The sequence below is a fragment of the Barbus barbus genome (genome assembly GCF_936440315.1).
Source record: "Barbus barbus genome assembly, chromosome: 37".
NCBI lineage: Eukaryota > Metazoa > Chordata > Actinopteri > Cypriniformes > Cyprinidae > Barbus > Barbus barbus.
Window position 1 is genome coordinate 17,598,046 of NC_136715.1, and position 22,092 is coordinate 17,620,137.

At 37.6% G+C, this 22,092-nt stretch overlaps 1 protein-coding gene across 1 annotated transcript in view; it reads right to left on the bottom strand.

The window, feature by feature from the left end:
* Positions 1-22,092, bottom strand: part of LOC306857037 (inactive N-acetylated-alpha-linked acidic dipeptidase-like protein 2) — a gene marked incomplete at both ends in the record, with an annotated part of 254,287 nt that overhangs the window by 161,167 nt on the left and 71,028 nt on the right. Inside the window, one exon of the mRNA XM_079396683.1 lies at positions 11,924-12,422. Within this exon, the coding sequence (XP_079252809.1) occupies positions 11,924-12,422 (499 nt within the window). The remainder of the gene's footprint in view (positions 1-11,923; positions 12,423-22,092) is intronic.

The following is a 22,092-nucleotide window of genomic DNA, read 5'->3' on the forward strand; positions in this document are numbered from 1 at the left end:
TCGTTATCTTTAGGTCACGTCCCAAAACCATTCAAGGTGGCGGTTATTAAGCCTCTTATTAAGAAACCACAACTAGATTCAAATGAACTGGCAAATTATAGACCCATTTCAAATCTTCCGCTTATGTCTTTTTTTTTTGAAAACGTTTTTGAAAAAGTTGTGTCTGCTCAATTGTGCTCCTTCTTGCAAAAAAAATATCTCAATGAATAATTTCAGTCAGGTTTCAGGCCTCAACATAGTACAGAAACTGCACTTGTTAAAATTACAAATGACTTACTTCTTGCTTCAGACCAAGGCTGCATCTCACTGCTAGTATTATTTGATCTTAGTGCTGCGTTCGACACTATAGACCATGACATACTCATAGATCGATTACAAAACTATACTGGTATTCAAGGGCAGGCTTTAAGATGGTTTAGATCCTACCTGTCCGATCGTTACCACTTTGTTAATTTAAATGGGGAGTCATCTCAATTATCACCAGTATAGTATGGAGTACCACAAGGATCTGTCCTAGGTCCTCTGCTATTTTTAATATACATGTTGCCCCTTTGTAATATTATTAGAAAATACGGGATTGGTTTTCATTGTTATGCTGATGATACTCAACTATATATCTCAACAAGACCAGATGAAACTTCTAAACTATCTAAGATAAAAAAAAACTGTGTAAAAAATTTAAAAGATTGGATGACCAATAATTTCCTCCTATTAAATTCAGATAAGACAGAGATATTACTTATTGGACCAAAAAACAGTACACAGAATCTCTTGGATTACAATTTACAACTAGACGGATGCACTGTTACGTCCTCTAAAATCTGTATAAAAAATCTAGGTGTTATATTAGACAGCAACTTGTCCTTTGAAAATCATATTTCCCATGTTACAAAAACAGCATTCTTCCATCTTAGAAACATTGCCAAGCTTCGAAACATGCTACCTGTTTCTGATGCAGAAAAGCTAGTTCATGCATTCACGACCTCTAGACTGGACTACTGTAATGCACTGCTAGGTGGTTGTCCTGCATCTTCAATAAACAAACTACAGATAGTCCAAAATGTAGCGGCTAGAGTTCTTACCAGGTCAAGAAAATATGATCATATTACCCCAATTTTACAGTCTCTGCACTGGCTACCTATTAAGTTCCGTATCATTTACAAAATATTATTACTTGCCTATAAGGCCCTAAATGGTTTAGCTCCTGCGTACCTAACTTGTCTTCTACCACGCTACAATCCAACCCGCTCCCTAAGGTCGCAAAACTCTGGACTTTTGGTAGTATCTAGGATAGCAAAGTCCACTAAAGTAGGTAGAGCTTTTTCACATTTGGCTCCCAAACTCTGGAATAGCCTTCCTGATAACGTTCGGGGTTCAGACACACTCTATCTGTTTAAATCTAGATTAAAGACACATCTCTTTAGCCAAGCATTCACATAATGCATCTTATAATCTTGTACTGCAGTTATATCTGATCAAATGTACATTATTATTATTCTTTAGCTTGGGTTGAACAAATCATTTTTGCTTAGATGGAACAGCAGCTACGCTAATTATGTCACTATTTGTTTCTCTGTTTCTGTCACGGGATTAACATCATAGGAATGTTGTTAACCCCTCAGAGGACCTCAGAGGATGCCAACGCTCAGACAACATACAGAATTACCAAATTTTGCCATAAATTAAATATATTAAGGTTCTGCAATATATAAATATATTGTGGAAACTTAATTTCCTGTAGAGCTACTTTGCAACGATTTGTATCGTAAAAAGCACTATACAAATAAACTTGAACTTGAACAGTTAAATATTACATTGACCACAACCAAACCACAACCAAATCAATAGACGGTCAATAGGTCATATGTTTGATCCACTGGGGAAATGGCATCTGGGAGCTCTTATTATGGATGTCTGATTCAAAGCAGAACCAGGCAGAATGTCTGTCTAGTGCTCAGCTATGGTCTGTCATTATATACGTTGGCAAATGCTACATGCTTCCAAGATTTATACCCTAACTCACATTACACAGATACACACATTCAAACCACCCCCACACAGACGAACACCTGCATAAACAGATGTTTCACAGCAAGATAACTGGTGCAATTTCAAAAAGTTATTTTAGTAAATTTCCACTCACAAACATCAACATTTAGTCAAGGACAATTGAATCGCTCTCACTAAACAAACCGCAATTACCACAAAAGTGTGTAATAACAGTAGGATAAAAAAAAAGATATTTCAATGAATTCATTTCCATTGCGCTTTGAGGATTTTACAGAGCCTGAGGGTCAAGGCTGAAAGCTGAAATTGGTTTAATTCACACAAATAACTACACACTTATTGATAAACGTCAATGATTCATATTAGAAACATACCAAGCATTCACTTCTGCCACAGCCATTTGGAAGGGAAACATGTTGCGTCGAACTGACATTAATTTGCTATGAAGGTCGTAAAAGGGGAAGAGATAACTTCATGATGTTGAAAACATTACAGTTATCTGGATGCTGTATCCTGTGCACTTCTCTTTATCTGAGATCTGTGGCCACGGCTAAATAAAGAGGTAAGTATACTGATGACATTGCCCCGGGCTGATCTGGGGAGGCTCTCCTTATCAGAACACTGTATATCTGATCGCCGTTTCTGGTTGCTGAAAAACCACAGAAAATAAATAAATAAATATATAAAATAAAATAAATGAATAAAAAAGAGAGAATTTGAGATATTATGTTTCTTAGAAATTCTCATGGGTGAACAATGACTACAACAGAAAATACTTTTGTGACAGTGGACCACAAAACCAGGGTCAATTTTTTTAAATAAATTTAAATTGATACATCATAAATGAAAAATCAAAGCTGAATAAATAAACTTTCCATTGACGTATGGTTTGTTAGGATCTGACAATATTTGGCCGAGATACAACTATTTGAAAATCTGGAATCTGAGGGAGCAAAAAAATCTAAATATTGAGAAAATTGCCTTTAAATTTGTCCAAATGAAGTACTTGGCAATGTATATTACATATAACAATTTAAGCTTTGATATATTTACAGTAGGAAATTTACTAACCATCTTCATGGAACATGATCTTTACTTAATGTCCTAATGATTTTTGGCATAAAAGAAAAATCAATAATTTTGACCAATGCAATGTATTTTGGGCTATTGCTACAAATATACCCCAGCGACTGGTTTTGTGCTCCAGGGTCACATTTATTTAGGGTGAAACTTGGTTTGGATCTTCTATATGTTAGTTTAAGTATAAATTATTCAGATAAACCTACAACACTAGAGATGCAACCCAAATATGTTCTGACAGTTAGGAGAAAATCTACTAAGAATGAGTTTCAACCACAAATAGCAGCATCTGTTTGCTTTGCTGTACCAAACTGTGCACATTTCATGCAACCCATGAGCTTGAAGTTGTTATTACCATGCCTTATTGTTTAAAGTCATATTTGTGAATGCCATAGACCCCAAATATAATAATTAATCTTAACTGTAACCTGAAATGTATTTTGTTTATTATAAACAAAACCAAACAACCAACAACAACAATTATTATTAATAATAATATTAGTGATAGGAACACAGATAGTGTGCCATTAGTTGCAAACAGCACTGAGTATTGTGAATAAGGCACAATCTATAATGAGACTAATTTACATACAAAGAAGAGATGTTTGGCTGAAAAGAGTAACAATAACTAAATTTAAATACTCATGGCACATAGCTAGCTCTGTGTAGATAACGCCTGGTTAAGCATGATTCCAGGTGGTAAATGAATGCGATAAATTAATGGATACAGAAGGGACACAAGTATTTAGTGAATTTACCCCTCAGACTTCACTAATTTACATCTATGTAGCACAATAATGAAGCAGTTGCACATTGTCAGGGTCATAATGGGTGCAGAACTAGTGGAGGCCAGCATGAATTATGGGACGTTTGCCTGCATGTGGCATGCATTTGGAGCCTGCGTGTCACCTTCCTCCTTAATAACTCCCACGACCTGGAGAGTCACTTTGGTAATCCTCTGATAAATCAGTGTTAAATGTCACATGCCTTACAAGCGGAGGTGGTTGAGAATGTCTGTGCTTTCTAATGGCCCACAATGCGCTGTTACACCTCCTCACACACTCCAAACATGTTGTGAAAATTAACTTTAAACATTTTTTAGGAGGCTGCAAATGCTTTGGTTCAGGGCTCATGCCGAGGCTCATTCGTGCTTCTGCTCCAGAGATGAAGATTTTAAAAAGTTCATTACTTAAAATAGCTGTTCCCTTGTGAGGCTGCCAGCCATCAAGATATGAAGGAAATCAACTGCACTGTTGGGCCAGAGATGTGAGGAAATGTGAAAGGGTGGGCTTATTATCTAATTTAATAAGTGCAGAAAGGCAGTAACCAATCATTTTGTTTTTCTCTGGTTATTTGTGTATCACTGAAGATTTTGATTCTTTCAGATGAATTTAACAAATTGGTCCAAATGCGCCATCCCTCACAAAAAAATGACTTTTCCTATTAACACAGCACTTTCAGTTTTGTTGTTTCTGTCCATCAAATGTACTTTTTTGATTAGGGTTAAAAACGAAAAACCTTTCTGTTTCTGTGGTTAACAGTCCCCTGAGCTCACACCATCAGCACTGTCTCAACCCACAATTCATCTGAGAGAGAGAGAGAGAGTCGAGTGCTGACTTCCTAGCTTGAAAATGTCAAGCTTCCTAGCTTAGTTGTGTTTTCCAAAAGCATAGTTAGCCAACTATGGTCACAAGCTCCATCAACAGCGTTCCTATGCTTTTGGGAAACAGTTATGACTACTAGTTAGTTTCTCCAAGAATGCATCAAACTAGGGAAGTTAAGCAGCAAGTTACGTCATTGTTTGGGAAACACCCCTGATTGACTTCACTCCATGTCCATGAGTGAGGTCAACCAAATGGTTGATACATTCGAGTAGCATTTTAATGTTTCAGATAATTATTGGAGAAAGGATACTAAAATATACAACTAGTTGTTCACACCCACAGTTTATGTGTGTTAAGAAGAAGTTTAGTGGCTATATATTGCACTTTTTTAATGTCAGTGAAAATACAACAGTTTAGGATAAATATATGTATGTTCCGATTTATTTTAGGAGATTGTGTATTGTGCATTTTTCAGAAACACCATTGTTTCTGTGGCTTAAATAAAATATATGCTTCATATAGAGAAATACTAATAAAGATCGCCCCCTTCTTTCCCTTAGCAGTTTTTAAATTACTTAATTCAAACTCACTGACACCACTTTGTTCATTTTTGAAGAAATCTAAATTTTGCCTGTATGGTGACTAGAGAATGATTACAGAATAATGCAATGGGTGTGCAATAGGCCTAGCTGAGATATGACAACTGACCCCTGCACAGGGAGTTTTACTGACAGGCGATCTGACCAATCATAATACTGAATATGACATTTCTGTCGGGCAAATAAACCAGACCGAAGAGTAGGTTAACGTTGGTAAGCTTGAACTTAAAAAAGTGTGTATTGATGTCTTTCCACGGTTGAAACAAAATACCTTCTGATGTTCATTCATGTTTATTTCATGCTATATCTAGTAAAGAGGAAGAGATGACTGGTTCACGTAACGCTTGAAGTTTGAGGTACTACAGTGATCTCTCACGACACATTGAAGAGCCACAAAATAGTATTTATTGTTTTCATTTCTTTAAAAAAAATTACTAAATTTGAAAGCTGAGATTTGTTTCATACCACAAGTAACCTGCTCTGTCTTGTCTGTTGGCACTGAGTGAGAACACGTGTGGCGTGAGATTGGTTAGTCGATCAAAGCAACAGTAACGAAGGGGATGGGTCTTTGCGAAGTGTTAATTAATAGGCCACTTTATCCAATCCATTCTCATAAATATCCACGTCTAAGACTTTAATGCAAAAAGTGCCCTATGTGCAGGCAAACTCATGGCTTTTATTAGTAAACTTCAGGCTTATTCCTGCCTCAAGCAGCAGATACTTCATTGGCAATACCAAAATCATGGGTTTGATTTGCAAGGATAAAAATAAAAATGTATACCTTGAATGCATTGGGAGTTACTTTGGTGTCTGCCACACACATAAATATTAATGTCAGGTGGTCTCTTCCTGTCAAAGTGGGCGGTTCGTGGTTAGAATGAACTGCAATGAGAACCTATGAGACAACAGGGTTGAATCTTGGTCCTGGAACAATACTGCAACCGTTAACACAACCTTAAAGTTGGAGATTGCCATTATAATGAGATTTATGCAATATTGCATAAACTTCCCCTCATGCAAACACAATACACCAAACATAACCATAATTGTATTATAATATAAACATGCATGTAAACACCTTAATTGCATTATTTTTGCTCTGACCAAAGCACACAGGTTTTTCCTGTCACAACTCGCTGCCAGCAGTCTTTGCTCTTTATAGGAGACATGCCCACGAATGGCATACTTTTAACAGTCAACAATAAGCTGGGCTAAGTGCATGTATTTTGACAATATTTTCATCTTTAAAATCAAATCGTTTGATAGGAATGTTGTTCCACAACCAACAAATCAATCCTTGTCCAATGGAAATCATGCAGTGGTCAGGAAATCTTGGACAGTTGTCAAGACTAGATTTGTGTGCCCTCACAAGACCCCCAAAAGTGTCAGAAAGCACCCAGAAGGACGTGTTCACCACCAAGACACGAGAACGTTGCAGACCGCTGTTATTTCACAGCTGGCTACACTTGGGAAAGGATCAAAAGTGCTAGGTGAAAACGAGCGAAAGCCATAACCATGAAGAATAATTCAGCTGTCCATTTGAGTTTAACTCCACCTTTAACTCGAGGAGACCATCATCCAATTTTCCCGGGAACTGACAATGGGAAGAGGTTACAGTGCTACTTATTAGATGGCTGTTGTAGCACACAGCTATTAATATTGATTTCCTCCTCAGGGAATATCAATTTTGTTCTGCTGCTGCATACGTATCGTAACGATGGGACTTAGCCTTCAGAGAAAGGCTCGTTGCAGAGTCAGCAAACTGCAAGAAAACAAAGCCATACTCATATAAACAAGATAATGTTGCGGCACACTCATCTAGCCCAATACACACATACATACACACCAGCTGTGACAAATTCACACCGGCCATATCTGAGTGTTTCCTTATTGCATTTCCTCTTCACACGCAATCATTTGCAACAGCAAACATGCAATTATTGATACTTCTGTCACACAATAATAGCATTGTTCTGTCTCGAGAATGGGACATGTTGACATCCAATTGTATCGTTATTCAATTCCCACGGTGTTTCCTGACAGAAGTAATGCAGGCAGCAGCAATTCTTAAAGTTTGGTGCAATATTCCCAGGATGGTGTGCAGTGCTATTTATTCAAAATCATTCAATCATAATGTTATTGGGGTTATGGTATGCGTTATTTCTCGAGGTTTCCAGTCTGTGTTAGAATGAGAGGTGTTCCATATTTTCCTTACAGATGAGGGCAGTTTATCTCACTTTATGAAAGTCATTCTGAGGGGAGAATTTTATCATATGGAGGAAATGTGATAACTGCTCTGGGGAAGCTGGAGGTTATGATTGTGGTATTTTTTATACTTATAGCTATACATGTACCTGCGTGTATTTTATTTTATAAGTGATGATAGAGTGAGATTGCATTCCATTTTTATCGTAATTGCAAAAAAAGAAAAAAAAAAAAATCACATGGCTAGCATTCTCAGAAATGCCAAAATCCTGCTTTTGATTTGCATTTGTGAGTCTGACAGAACAGTAATGCTGAGGGCTGAATTCACAGTCAACTTTCACTTTCTTATTTATTCACCACTCACAATCCAGTTAAACTAGGCTCTGTCTGTGCTAAAATAGAGCTACAGCTTGTAAATTCATGTCAGTTCATTTATTTCAAAACAAATACTCCTGCTTTTAACTGGCATATAGTGTCATAGATCAGTTCTAGAGCTTTTTTTATGCTTCTTGCTTCAAAAATAAAAATTGATTACCAAAAAAAAAAAAAAGTTTTCCTTGTGTGGTCAGTAAACTGCCTAAATAATGGTTCGATGGTTTACAATTAGAAGGTACATTAAAATGGTTATTATTTTAACATTCTTATATTAATTATTTACTGTATTACATAGTAATATAAAAAATTATGAAACCTCAAGTGGAAAGAGATTTATTTATTTACTCTGTTCATGGTTATTGAAAGAGCTTTGAGTTGGAATTTTGTAAAGAATTTAGGATTTTTCAAATTATTCAACCATGTGCACTTTTAAATGTTATTTTATAGAACTCAGGAACAGTAAAAAACAATTAATAATAATAATGAATAAAGTGCTAAAACACATAAGCTGTGCTGTCAGCAGGTGAAATTACTTTGATTACAAGAACGAAAAGAAATATACGCCCTTTCAGAAGTTTATATATCAGATTGTTTTAAAATGTAATTTATTTCTGAGATACAACTCTGATTTTTCAGAATCATTACTCCAGTCTTCATTGTCACATAAGCGTTCATAAATCATTCTAATATACTGATACTGTGCTCTAAAAATGAATTAAGGGATATTAAGGAATTATTTGATGAATAAAAAAAGCTCACAATATCAAATCTTTTGTGACATTTTAAAGTCTTGTTTTATGCATCTTTTCTGGATAAAAGTATTAATTTTTTTAAAAAACAACAACTTACTGAATAGGAGTGTATATCTGAAACACTATACAATCTCTTTGAAAAAGAAGTACAATATGATGCTGCAAATTTCAGAAGGTAATCAGATGGTTATTTTAGCTCACAAAAACTCAAGGTTTCTGTATAAATTTGATTAAGATGCAAAACATTCTCTTAACATGCCCTCTTGACCTCACTCGTAGTTTTTATGAGTGACTGTATTCCTCATTTTAGAGTGATATAATGATTTCTAAAAGCAGCCCTTTTGTTCTGTATCATCAGTGACTGGCACCCCACCAGCAATGCTAATATGACTTGAGTTGCATTGATTAATGGATGATTGCGTATATAAATTCAATTTGGCTGAGACCCAAAATGGATTCTCTTCCCTAGTGTCTGTATTGGGTTTGCCACTGTCCTCCAACAAGAGAAAAATTAGCTTCTACATGGAAGCTCGATATAAATTCAAGGGCCGCTGATTAAAATGTGTGAGGAAAAAACACTTTTTATTTTTATGAGGATTGTTTCTATTATATCTTACTATAGCTATTAAACAAGTAAACTGCTGCACATTTTAACGGTACAGAGATTGTGTAATTTGTAAAACATTGGCAACTGCTTAAATAGAAGCACCACAATTAAATTGTCTTTTACGTAAGGACTACACTAAAAACTATTTGGTGTAGATGCAGTTTCTCCAAGTTTTCAAGACTAACAGGAAATGTGTCAAGTGCAGAGACTACAAGTGTGGGTTTTGGGACAGGCCCAGCATCTTTCTAATCACTATGCTTTTGCCCTAATGACTGGGGTCGGGATTTAATCTGAACCAAGATGAAGGCCCCATCACTGTCTTCACATAGACTTTGCTGGACTCCTAAATCTGACCTCAGGACCCTACATCTAAGCAGTCCTGAATGAAGAATGCGTATCCAGAGCCCAGCTCCATCAATTTCATCCAGTAATTAAGAGCGTGTGTCAACAGAAGATAAAGAGCACCATTAGAGAGAACCGAACAGTGGGAAACGTACTCCTTCTTTTTCATGGGATTTTAAGCTAATCTCGTTTTACTGGAACTGTTCTTCCCCCACACTCACCTTTGATGTGTAAATTAGGCCAGAATCGAAGAAATAAACATGGTCACAAGCCAAAAGAAAATGGAGGCTTTGGCAGAGCAGATATTTTTTGGAAAAAACAAATGGCATGAGTACAGAATTTCTGCTTCATCATGATTGAATGTTACTTAAAAGAGTTGATTTTCAGCACTGGCACAATGCAGCATGAGTGTGTCTCTCAGTGGCACCTCCAGGAAATATTTTATGGGCCGGCCAGATGAGGCTTATGTCACACAATAAAAGCATTGTTCTATCTTGAGAATGAAACATGTTGAAAAGCAAGTACAGGTGGTGTTGATCTGAAAACGGAATTTATCAGACATCAAACTTAGTATACATTGTCAATGCCTGACAATTCATAAACTACTACCATCATAACTGTTAAACATTTTATTTCCATTTATATGGATACATAAACGTACATAATATAAATGAAATAATGTATTTTAATACGTATTAATGTAATATTAATATTATCTAACTTTTATAATCCATCCTTCAATGTATTTTTAAAAGAAAAACATGAAATAATGTTAATATTAGTTACTATTAGTTATGTCTACACATTATCACATATAAACAGATCAGCGTTTCTGGTGCCCAATATTTTTATGTCTCAAATTGTTTTGTCTCGTGTTATGTTATTTTCACCTTAGACATGGTTAGAGAGAATACACAGACACTGGTTGATGTGTTTTGTTTTGTTTTTCTCTCTCTCTAAAGAGCTTATTAGTGTGTGTATTGAAGCAGTTAGCAAAGGCCTTCAAAGCCTTTTCCAGGACTCTATCCAAACATCTCAGACATGCTGAAGAAAGACCTCAGCTTTACATGAGGGACAAAGAGATTTACAGTGAGATTTGGAGTTTAATTCAACCATCTTTGCATGCCACTGAGCTTCTTCCTACCGGGTAACTATTCTCCAAAGTCAGTTGTAACCATTTCTGTTCCATCTAAATGGAAATGATTAAATTATCCTCACACTTTCTCTTATTTCCTCAAGCTGTGGTTTGAATATTAAGAAGCTGAATGAATGTGGGGTAAATAAAGCCATCAGAATGTTTTGACTTTTCGCCTTTGGAGTCTCACCGCATTGTAATAATCGCCTGCACTTCCCCGCTCGAAAAAAGGATATGAGACGAGCTGTTGGTGCTGCAGCCTGAAATATAAATGTGACAAAATAAATTATAAATTGACACTACCGCAAAGCCTGTTTCAGGAGTCAGGCGGTTTTGGTTCAGAGGAAACAAGAGTTCTCTTTTTTGACACGAATATACATGCTCGCCATGATCCGTGCTCCAAAAACAATGTGTTATCGCTTGAGGTTTGTCTGCATTTAATTTTAACATCAGTACCTGCTTGCGACTTTAGTCTGCCTGTCAGAGACTACACAGCTGGGCTCTGAGCGAACACGGCAGCTTTGTCACTAGTGGGAATAAGCTGTGCACAACTTTGGCTGTAGGACTGCTTTTTTCAAAGATGAAGGTCCCAAAGAGTCTGTCCCAGGAAACACTGTCCCTGCATCTGCTTACTCAGTATGGTGCAGTACTTCTAACCGGCTGGAACTCCCTTGAAGTTACTTCTGAGACTGTTTCCTCACCTCACCCTCTGCATGTCTTTTATACGATACTGATCCCCATGAATGACTTGATAGTATTGACAGTCCCTTGACACACTTCATTCATGGGTCTCTTGTAATGTTAAGGATTATGTGTGATAATATGTGAGGATTATAAAAACTTCACACTTTCTTAGGTGTTTCTTCAAACGTGGGCACTTTTATGATGTCAAAATTTTATTTAGATATGAAGGTAACATTGTTTAACATTGTCTCTCTCTCTCTCTCACACACACACACACACACATGCGTACATACATACATACACCCCCATATATTCATACTATGTTGTAATGTTGCGATATCCCCCAACAGCACCCGGTAGGTACAAACCATTTCTAACACACAGACAGCAAACTTTTTGTCAAACTATGGATCAAAACCTTTCCTACTTTCTGTTATTTATTCATTACTGTAAAAGATCCACTGCATTTTTCTCCTGTCATTCTGGGGAAAACGCAGTGAGTGTACAATGGATGGAAAGGATATTGCATTTACCTCTGCAGTGCTTGTATCTTCTCTGCTGTGATTCCCTGAACAATCTTCTCCAGCACGTCTGTGTCTGCACTTGGCTCTACTTTCACTTGCTCCTTGCTGAAGGCGTATCGTCCAATGAGCAGCCCCAGAGCAAATACTCCCACCCCCGCTAGCAAGTATTTGGCGAGGCATGTCCCATTCCGTCTCTGGCCCTTGGGTACTGACCGGCTAAAACGAGAAACGTAATTAGGGTCCTCCTGGAGACGCTCGAAACGTCCATGGGGAGAGACGGAAGGTTGAATTGGTTCCAGGTCTGGGTCCATGCCCCCGCCGGAAGAGTTGCTCACAGGTTGATGCTCCACACACTCCAGCTGGAAGCGGTCCAGACCCGGTTCCTCCAGCTCCTTCTCCATGTCCCATTCCAGTTCCAGTGAAGCCGTGTGAAGCTCCTCGTTATCCAGATCTCGCGCACGGAGAGAACCGTGGCCAGCACGCACTTTCCTATATGCCATGTCTGTTACTGCAAAAACACACACAGAAAAAAATACATTCTAAAAATACATTTTCACTGGGGCTGCACGATAAATAGCATGGGATTGTCATGCGCATCTCGTAAGTAAAGCCAGTTCTGTGATTAGTAGTAAATTTCCATCACGTGATTTCAGATGGAGCGGCATTTAATACACAGAGCCGTAGATAACTGACAAGCTACACAATATCACTTTCATAATCGCAGATGAATCGCATTCGATTATGAACACGATAGTGCGTAGCTTGTCAGTGAACTACGACTCTGTGTATTAAATGCCGCTCCATCTGAAAGCACGTGATGGAGATTTACTACTAATCACAGAAGCGGGTTTACTGATGAGATGCATATGACAATCCCATGCGATTTATCGTGCAGCCAAAATTTTCACTTTTTTGTTTCAGTGAACATCTTAAATTTAATAACTTAAATTCAGCTACTAGAGCTGCGACAACTATTCGATAAAATTGATAATAACAGTAATCGACAACGATTATCAAGTAATCACGTCTGCGCGCTACGCAAAAAAAAAGTGGTAATACATTTGTTTTCAGAATTGTTTAATGGAAGAAAGTTCAAAACAACAGCATTTATTTGGAAAAGTTTTTTTGGTTGTTTTTTGTGACAATGTAAGAAGAGTGTTTACTGTCATCGATTTAAGGCATCTCACTAAATATATGTATTTTCTTTATATAAAACCACAAATTCCCCACACTTTCAAAGCACAATAAACTCTCCACTGCCACGGTTGTTATTAGCCTGTGTTTTGTGCCAGTTGGACACACACCACTCTCTACATAGACACTGAACACTCTCAGGGAGAGATGTACAAGCTCACAGTTTGACTATTGCTGCTAAAAAAAGGTCATTAAGGGTGATGACTTGGTTGGTTCAAATTCATAAAAGAGAAGCCAGTGTCTCAGTGTACCATCAAATTTAACTATCCCTTTAACAGACACTGCCATCAAACTCAAAACAGCCCAATCGATAATGACAAAACACCAAACCGCCCAGAAATTCCAGACCGCACACAGGGCCATTATCCAGTCAAACTGAGTCCCTGAAATAGGTCGCCTTTAAAAAATTACAGAGAAATATCTGCTGTCGGCACTAGGTGCAGCGAAGGGAGCTGGAGAAACCTTTGATAGTCACACTTAAAATAGTCATTTAGAGGTGGAGAGGAATCTGCTCTGATAGAGGGAAATAACTTTGCAACTACTAAACATTACCATTCGACACACGTTTCATCGAAAATGGCGCCGCCGAGGATTTTGCATTACATTTTTCACATTCACTCAGAGCATTTTCACTCCCCGTCTCTTTATATCATTTGGAGTACAGACTCGTTCTGTTCTCACTCTTTTATAGGAATGAAGGGACATGAATGATTTTTTTTTATGCTTTCACTTTTAAATAGGCCCCACAGAATGTGAGAAGGTGGAAATGATGTGCTGTTGTCTCTCAACATTAATCTTCAGTGCCCCACAAAACTTCCATTATTGCGAGCTGCAATTCCAGAGGAGCGATCAGCTTCATTTACACTCTGACCCTGGCAATGATATGGGTTGTCAAACTCTCAGGACAGCGCTAACCCTCATCTCCTCTCTGCTCCTCTTACACCCATGCCTTCGGCTCTTTGCTCACAGACTGACAGCTGACGTTCAATCACCAGAAACATCAGTAATTTAACGCCTTTCGACTACCCAACAGAGCCATCAATTAAAGTAGAGGGGAATACACCATCTTTGGCTTTTCCCCAGTGATTGATGTTACCGTGAAAGTGGGTAAGATGCTTCTTCCCATGCTGTGCTTCAACTCTAAACCTGCACCTCATGGGTCAATAACATGTTCATTTTCTGAGTGTTAACAAATTTGATTAGATTGATTATAAATACAGAACCAAAGTACGCACACCAATGTAAAAAAAAAGCTCAAAATTGGGTGCTCGACAAAGAAAATAATAAAGAACAGACAAAAGTCTGCACACCATAGGCCCCCCAAAATGCAAAACAATTTAATAATGGACTTTACACAAGGTAAATTTTCGAGCTCAAAGGCTCTTCATCCACTTTTCGTTTATTGTTGTCGATTTCTCTATTGAAATTTATTTTGATATTTTTGGGGGTCACAATTGTCAGGGTGAGTGAACGTTCCTGATGCCATAATGAAGAAGAAAAATACACAATTAAAAATTGTTCTATATATTCTTGTTACATCCTAGAGACAAAAACACGGCAAAAAAGCAATGTTTTAACAAAATTGTATCTTTTAACATATGAAAATCTTTCATCTGATAAAGTTATCTGGTGTGACTAATTGTCATTAAATTTAAAAACAGTATATAGGTTTTACAAAGCTATATGAAACCAACATGAACGCAAAGACTATCTTTCTAAAAACCTTGGAAATGTTTTTAAAACCATTTTAAAATTAATTTACCAGTAAAATAAATATATATATATACTGTATATATATATATATAAATCACTTTTCTTATTTGTTATCATTATACAATGAGTATTGTTGACTAATAATTGCTTACAAGCTCTCTTAAGTTGACAGAGAAGGTTCTCATCCAACTTTTCAGCTGGATTCCCAAAAGAAGCATAACCATGTTATTTTGTTCGACCCTCATTCTATATGTTAGAGTCTGATTTACACTAGGACCAACACTGCTACTCTTTGAACTACAACCACTGGATAGAAAACACCTTTTGTTTCAGGATTTATCCCATCAATATTTATGAAATCTGTCAAAACAGCATTTATGTTTCCCTGGAATAGGTATAGACAGTCTGAGTAGATCATGTCAACCCCAGTGGTAGAAGGCCCAGGTACTGCTTGGGGCAGCCGAGAGAGCATGCAGGGGAAAGCAAGAGTAATGGCACCTATCAGAAGATGCCAGAAGTTTCTTGGCCTTACTCCCATAAGAATCCTCCAGCATGGATGGTGTCCTCTCCATAACAACCCCTAATATACCATGGCCACCTCATGGATGTCACAAGCTGTTAGACCTACAGCAAATTGCCTGTACAGAGCACACTGTACATTGAGTTAAATTTATCTGCTGCAGCGGGAGAGAGAAATAGCCAAAAACTGATATACAGTATCTGTCAAAATATGATTTCAAATCAATTCACTATTCATTCAAAATCAATGACAGATTACAACTATACAATTATTTTAGATCTGAAATAATGTTTTACTCCACTTTATATGTGCACATGCAGATAATATTAATATCCTCAGAAGCAAGGATTATAAATCAAGCATGATTATAAATAATATTATATCATTAATCATATTATTATTGAATACATTCCCTATTTTGATTCTTGTATTTGACCTAATTACCAAAACTTTGTAAGATATTAAGGCCTATTTTTAGACGCGTATTTTGTCAATTTTTCATTTCTTTTTCGCTGTTTATTCTTAAAAGAAGCGCAAAAATCTGGGGTTCTCTGAAAACAAGCCTTATTATCTTGCAGTTTTGCTTCTCAGGCAAATGCATCTTGTTTCATGAAAGTTCAGACATTTTACTAGTACACAAGACAAAGATACTTATTAAGAATTTGATTGTTTTGCAGTGTAGTGCTGGTAATTCAAATAAAGAAATTGTATCCGTATTAATTAAACACAACAAAATTAAATGCTACGGTGCAGAGAAAAAAAAAAAGAAGAAAAGAATACAGACGTCTTAGTGCTCAGCACTGATTTTCTTGTTCTTTTGTCTTCGCAGGGGGTGAAGATGAGGAAAAGAACAGAAAAATCATACAGGAAATGAGAAGAGAGACATCTCAGTGTTGTCCCGCTTACCTGTCATCACTTCTGACATGACCTTGTCAGTTACCCTAGTTAGAAGGCATAAAACTAGCTGTCAATCATGTCGCACAGAGCCAACAAGCATAGGTCCAAAAGAATACGTTTGCAGCTAATAAAAACGGATATCTTCCATCCTCATACAGCACCTCACAAAACACTTCAGGTACAAAAAGTTTGATCATAGAAATATTTTGGAAATCACCATCGTTTGTGCAGAGAGGACGATGGGTTTTACAATGTCAGAGCTGATGGATCTGAATTCGGAAGCTTCCCAGAGCTATATACTGCCAAAACTTAAAGAGATGTGCCGTCATTACCCTACAAAGACAATTCTGAATTCATACAAGGTGAAACACGACCTAAACCCGAGGCAGAAATAGGCCATGCCACAGAAAGCATCACTGGGCCCAAGACACCATAGAAAATCACTATTTTCATAGTGACATATGAATAAAATATGCATCCTCAGGGGTACATGCTACATGTCTCACAGGTCTCATTCACATTAAATTCTAAAATATACAGGCATTTCCAGGAGGTCAGACAAGCCCATAGTGATATTGGAGCAGATGTGTGTTTTCTCTGATCCGCAATGTGACTGTTAGGGTTTAAATATTGCTTTACTGGTGACTCCCTCCAGCAATTTTTGTTAAGACAACACTTATGCATGTTTTATGTAAGGGGAAATTGAAAGAAAAAGTATTGTGACAAATTAGATATTATTTGAAGTACTGAGGGGAATTTTCTAATACATACCAGAACAGACAGCTGACCAAACCAGGTCCTGCTGGCAGGTATTCATACATAAAGTGTGGTTCCAGCATATATATATATATAGTGGCGGGAAGAGCAAACGACAGACACAGTGGGCGTGGCGTCAGTCCTCGGAGAGGTTTTTATTAAACAAAAATATCAAAATAAGTGTCCAAGGGGAAAAAAGTGTCCAAAATAAACGGGGAATCTGGTGTCCTCGCCTTGCTGCGGGGATCGTGAAGGAGGGGCGGTGTTCGAGAAGGAAGGGTCCAGGAAAGGGGCGGAGTCCGGTGGCCACACGCGCTCCCGTCTGGAGGTCCGGGGCGTGGGGGACGGCGGCTTCTTTAGTGGCTTTGTCTACCTCCTAATCCTCGGAAGCTCGACGGGATTCCACGGCCCGGCATCCTGGCCCGACGGCCGTACCACGGGTGCGGTATCAACCGGACTGCGGGTCCGGCGGCTCGCGTCTCTGGCGGCGGTGGGTACTTCCCACCAGCGTGCATGCACGGGGAAGAGACCGGTCTCTCGAGGAGAGGCGCGCTCAGCATTTAAACGGCGGCGGTGATGAGGCCCTATTCGATTCAGGTGTGTCTCATCACACGCCGCCAAACCTTTCCATCTTCAGCGCCCCTCCTCTCTCGCACACCCACTCCCGTCGGGAGCCTGGTGAAGGGCGGCGAATCAGGGACGGGGTGGTGATGATATTAGGGGGGATATATATGTCACGTGTGTTCCCGTTGTGTTCCTGTCCTGTCCTTATTTGGTAGTTCCTGCTCATTATTGGTTAATTTCTGTCCAGCTGTGTTTAGTTATCTTGTTTAATTTGAGTAGTATTTAAGTTCCTGTCTGTCCATTATTCGGAGTTCCGGTATTGATTGTCTCACCCCTGTATTCCCTGTTTCTTGGTCGATGGCTACATTAAAAGTCATGCTGATTTTTCTCCTGCGTTCAGATCATACTCTTATTATAGAATTTGATTACAGAAAAACTGTTTTGAATATGGTAATGGATTAAAACATAAGTAACAGGCTGGATGTACATTAACCTTATATCTTAACACTTATTTTTTTTTACAAAGCAGATCATATATTTTGTCTTTAGCCTATAAAACGGCTTCATAAATAGGAAGATTTCAATACATGAGGATTCTGAATGGGATTTTTTTTAGTGAGCCATTAAATGACTTGAGACTTGACTCAGACTCCAGCGACAAAGACTTCAGACTTGACTTGGAAACCAGGTTAAAGGCTTCAGACTTGACTCGCACTCCAAGTTAAAGACTTGTGAACATCTCTGGAAGGACTGCTATCAATACATACATTTTTGGGTTTAATATTTGTATTGTGTGGTAACTGTTATATAAAAGTAATTTTCGTTGTGCCTAACAACACCCTTCAGCCCTGACTTATTCACAATTCAGCACAGCCTCTCGTACCTTATTGCTTATACAGTATGTGTACCTCTCATAAATGCATATTTAAAGTAGAAGTGCTGTCAAAACATTTTATATTGTGTTTTACTGTTTATGAAAATGCGCATGTAAATGTAACTTGAATACATAGATATAGTAATGGGATCACTCTGAAAAGGTGCACTGAAAGATAAAACCGGTACTGTTGCATTACTCTGTTCACCATTCTTTAAAATGAAGGAAAGCACCAGTGAAACTAATGCTGCCCAGCGGTAAGTCTGAATAAAGCATTATTTGTGTATTAAGATCAATGCGCACAGGTAAGACGGATACCGAAGCAATGAAGATAAAGCCAAATCAATAAGACGAATCACTTGTTGCAAAAACACATCAGCCCCCAAGCATCCAATCAATTACCCACGTCCATTACGTTCCCCATGAAGAAGAGGAAACACACAGGGAGCATTCTTTTGAACGACTCAAAAGCAAAATCAGGGTTATTGAGGACATCTATCACACTAAACTACACACAGAGATATTGTATCTGGCCATATTGGCTGAAACGCTGGATTGGAAACATTTGCTAAAAAGCACTCAGATCATTAAAGCCGGAATTAGACTGGCGTTCATTAAAATTCTATGAAATGCAGAAAAAAGAAGGAGGCACTGGGCAGTTAATGGCGGTGGCGGAAACGAACAAACATCCTCTTTTGCTGGTGTAAATCAATAGCACGGTAAACTGGAGCATAAAGCACAACCTCTATCTAAGACCAGGTGATCCAGAGACTCAAAGCTTTTCCACTTTCTCCCATAGGTCCCTATTATAAACAGAGATTTAAACTGGGAATTTGAGAAGATGCACTTCTGGACTTAAGGTTTTATAGGATATTGTCGACGCCAAGTGTTCCTTGAAAAACAAACAGTAAGAAGCCATTGTTTAGCTAATTAGTATCATGGGGCACAAAAGGACGAGAGCTGGGTTGTCAAATATACCTCATCCGGCTAGGGCCAAGAATTTGCCCTTAGAAATGACAACATGTGCATACAACTTCAAAAGAAAAGATTAAAAGTATTTAGTCTGTTTATCTGGTACTGTGCAGTTGCTAAACAGAATAATTTATCAAGGCAAAGTAATGTACAATGTAAAGAAAAAAAAAAAATCAAAAGCCTTCGGCTGTCTCGTTTGAAGTGCTCAAAGACAGCGCTTCAACAGAGATGCAAAGCATGTATAGATTGCTGGTTAACCCTATTTCCTGGAAACCACAGGCTCATGCAGGATTAATTGTGTTATGATGCACTGTCCTTTTCAAAGGATGTGTATTGATTCTATGCTTATCTGTTCCTACACATGAAAAACGTGAACTTGAAGACAATCTTTAAATGAATTTAGAACTTGAATTATAACAGATATTTATTTTCCATAGCTGTACCATAAAATTGAAGATAAACAACTTGAATAACTTTCCATAAAAAATTCAAATTATAACTAAAAATAAATAAATGATAATAAAATTATAACAAATATAAATTAAGTACCATATTGACCCAGAATATAAACCTTTTCCAGGTTTTCAAAAAGGCTTTTTGAAAACCAAATCTTGTTTTTTACTGAGAAAAAACAGCATTTCTTTCTTAAATTATTTTCATATTGCATATTTTTCCTGTTTTATTTTTTGTTTTGAAAGGTAAATACTGGTAAAATGAACCAAGAATCACATTTAAAAATATACAATATTTGATAAACCATAAAAATAACAGATAGCCCATTTGAATTATACAACAATTAGGCTATCCATCTCGTAGTAGCCTACCAAAATTGTATTAACAGTAGAAGTGAAATCGTATTGTAGTCTTCAAATCTGCATACTGTCTTACGTTTTAAAATCACTTACAGAGGAAGTCTGATCCCATCACGACAATTTATTTTTCTTTTGTTTTCACTCGCGATCTTTTACAACACACATTACATTGCGTATTTACGCGTATTTGGCACCACCTATTGTTGTGGGTGTATTACGTCAATGTCTAGTCTCTGAATATAAGATGACCGCGATTTTTTTTTTTTTTCAGATGTATTTCCAAGAAAAAAAAACATCGTCTTATATTCGGGTCAATATGGTAGGCTATATAATATTTTTGATAGTATATTTCTGCAAATAATATACATTTCATACACAGATATACCCACACAAATACATACACACTACACATTACATACACAGTATGCATGTGTCCAAACGCTGAAAGATTATGACAGGTCTACAATCAAGTAAAGTGATCTCTGAATGTAAGCAGTACGTCTAGCTATCAGAGAGCACAAACCGCCATCCGCCCCAATTTGCAGAATGACAAGCTCAAACATGATTGACCAAACAATGAAACGGCGACCTTGAATCCCATTTAATCTGAAGGTCGTATTCTTGGCTAAGTCATCCACCGAAGAACACACTGCGGTCGCTTCTCAACATGATTTAGAGAGTGTTTGATCTTTGTCATTTGTGACAAATTGACACTGGCACATTAAATGGCGATACAAAACATGAACATGAATTGTATCATCTCTGAGAAGAAACTAGTCCACATATACGGTTTAGTATTTGCAATACCGTCATTAAGTCAAAATAAGCCTATAATCAGAGACTGGATGTCTAAGTTGGCATCCAGCCTGGTTTATCACACAAATTTAGTTCAAATGTTGATTCATCTAACCAGAAGGCAAAAATGAAGACAAACATAAGAGGCTTCCATAGTTTAGCCCGATCCAGTCCAATTCGACAACTGACATCACCTCTGAATATTTAATGATCATAGACCAGTGATCAAAGAGGACAGCACTTGCATAGCCTACATTCCCCAAGGCCTCACATCTTATCAAGATACCTTTTCTTTAAAGTCACTCAGAGCCAAGGAGAGAGTGTCTATATATAGGCAAAACCACACCGCTGTTCCTGTGTACACAGATTAGTCATTATCTTCCTATACTGTCACAAACAGAAGTCACCTTTTGGTGCAAATGAGGTCCTTCCTATCTGTAACACACTGATGGATGGGCACAGAGTCTGTCAAACATCACTGGCAAACACATACAGGAATAATGAAGGGGCTTTTGATTCAGCAAGACCAACCTCTAGGGATTTTTTATTTTTATTTATTTATTTATAACAAAAAGATATCATACTCTCTAGCAATCATGCACAAAGACAGAAGTACGCAGACACATGACGGACATGACACACAGGCTGTTGACTCTGATGTGATGTGTTGGGCAGGTGTAATTGGCCGTCATCTCACGGAGCTCACTGGTGACTGGAGTTTCAGGGGTCTGATGAAGTGATCGGGTGAGCTCATGTGTCTTCCAGTCAGAGCATACAGTACGTGTCCCAGAATTGTCTGAGGCTAACCAGAGGAGGCGAGACAGCCCAACCCAAAACATCAATGTCTTTCAAACATCTTATGAAATTTTACACCCATTGCATGTATTTATTTTCTTTTAATTATGTAAATAAATGTACTTAACACAGCTACTTGAAAAAGACACATCTGTACATGAAAAATTGATTTGAGGTCAAAAGATTTTACTATCCTACATTAGCTAGATTACCCAAGCTACAGATTAGATTAAAATTTATGATAAAATCTTTAATACAAGTTGCACTCATTAGCTAATATGTTTAT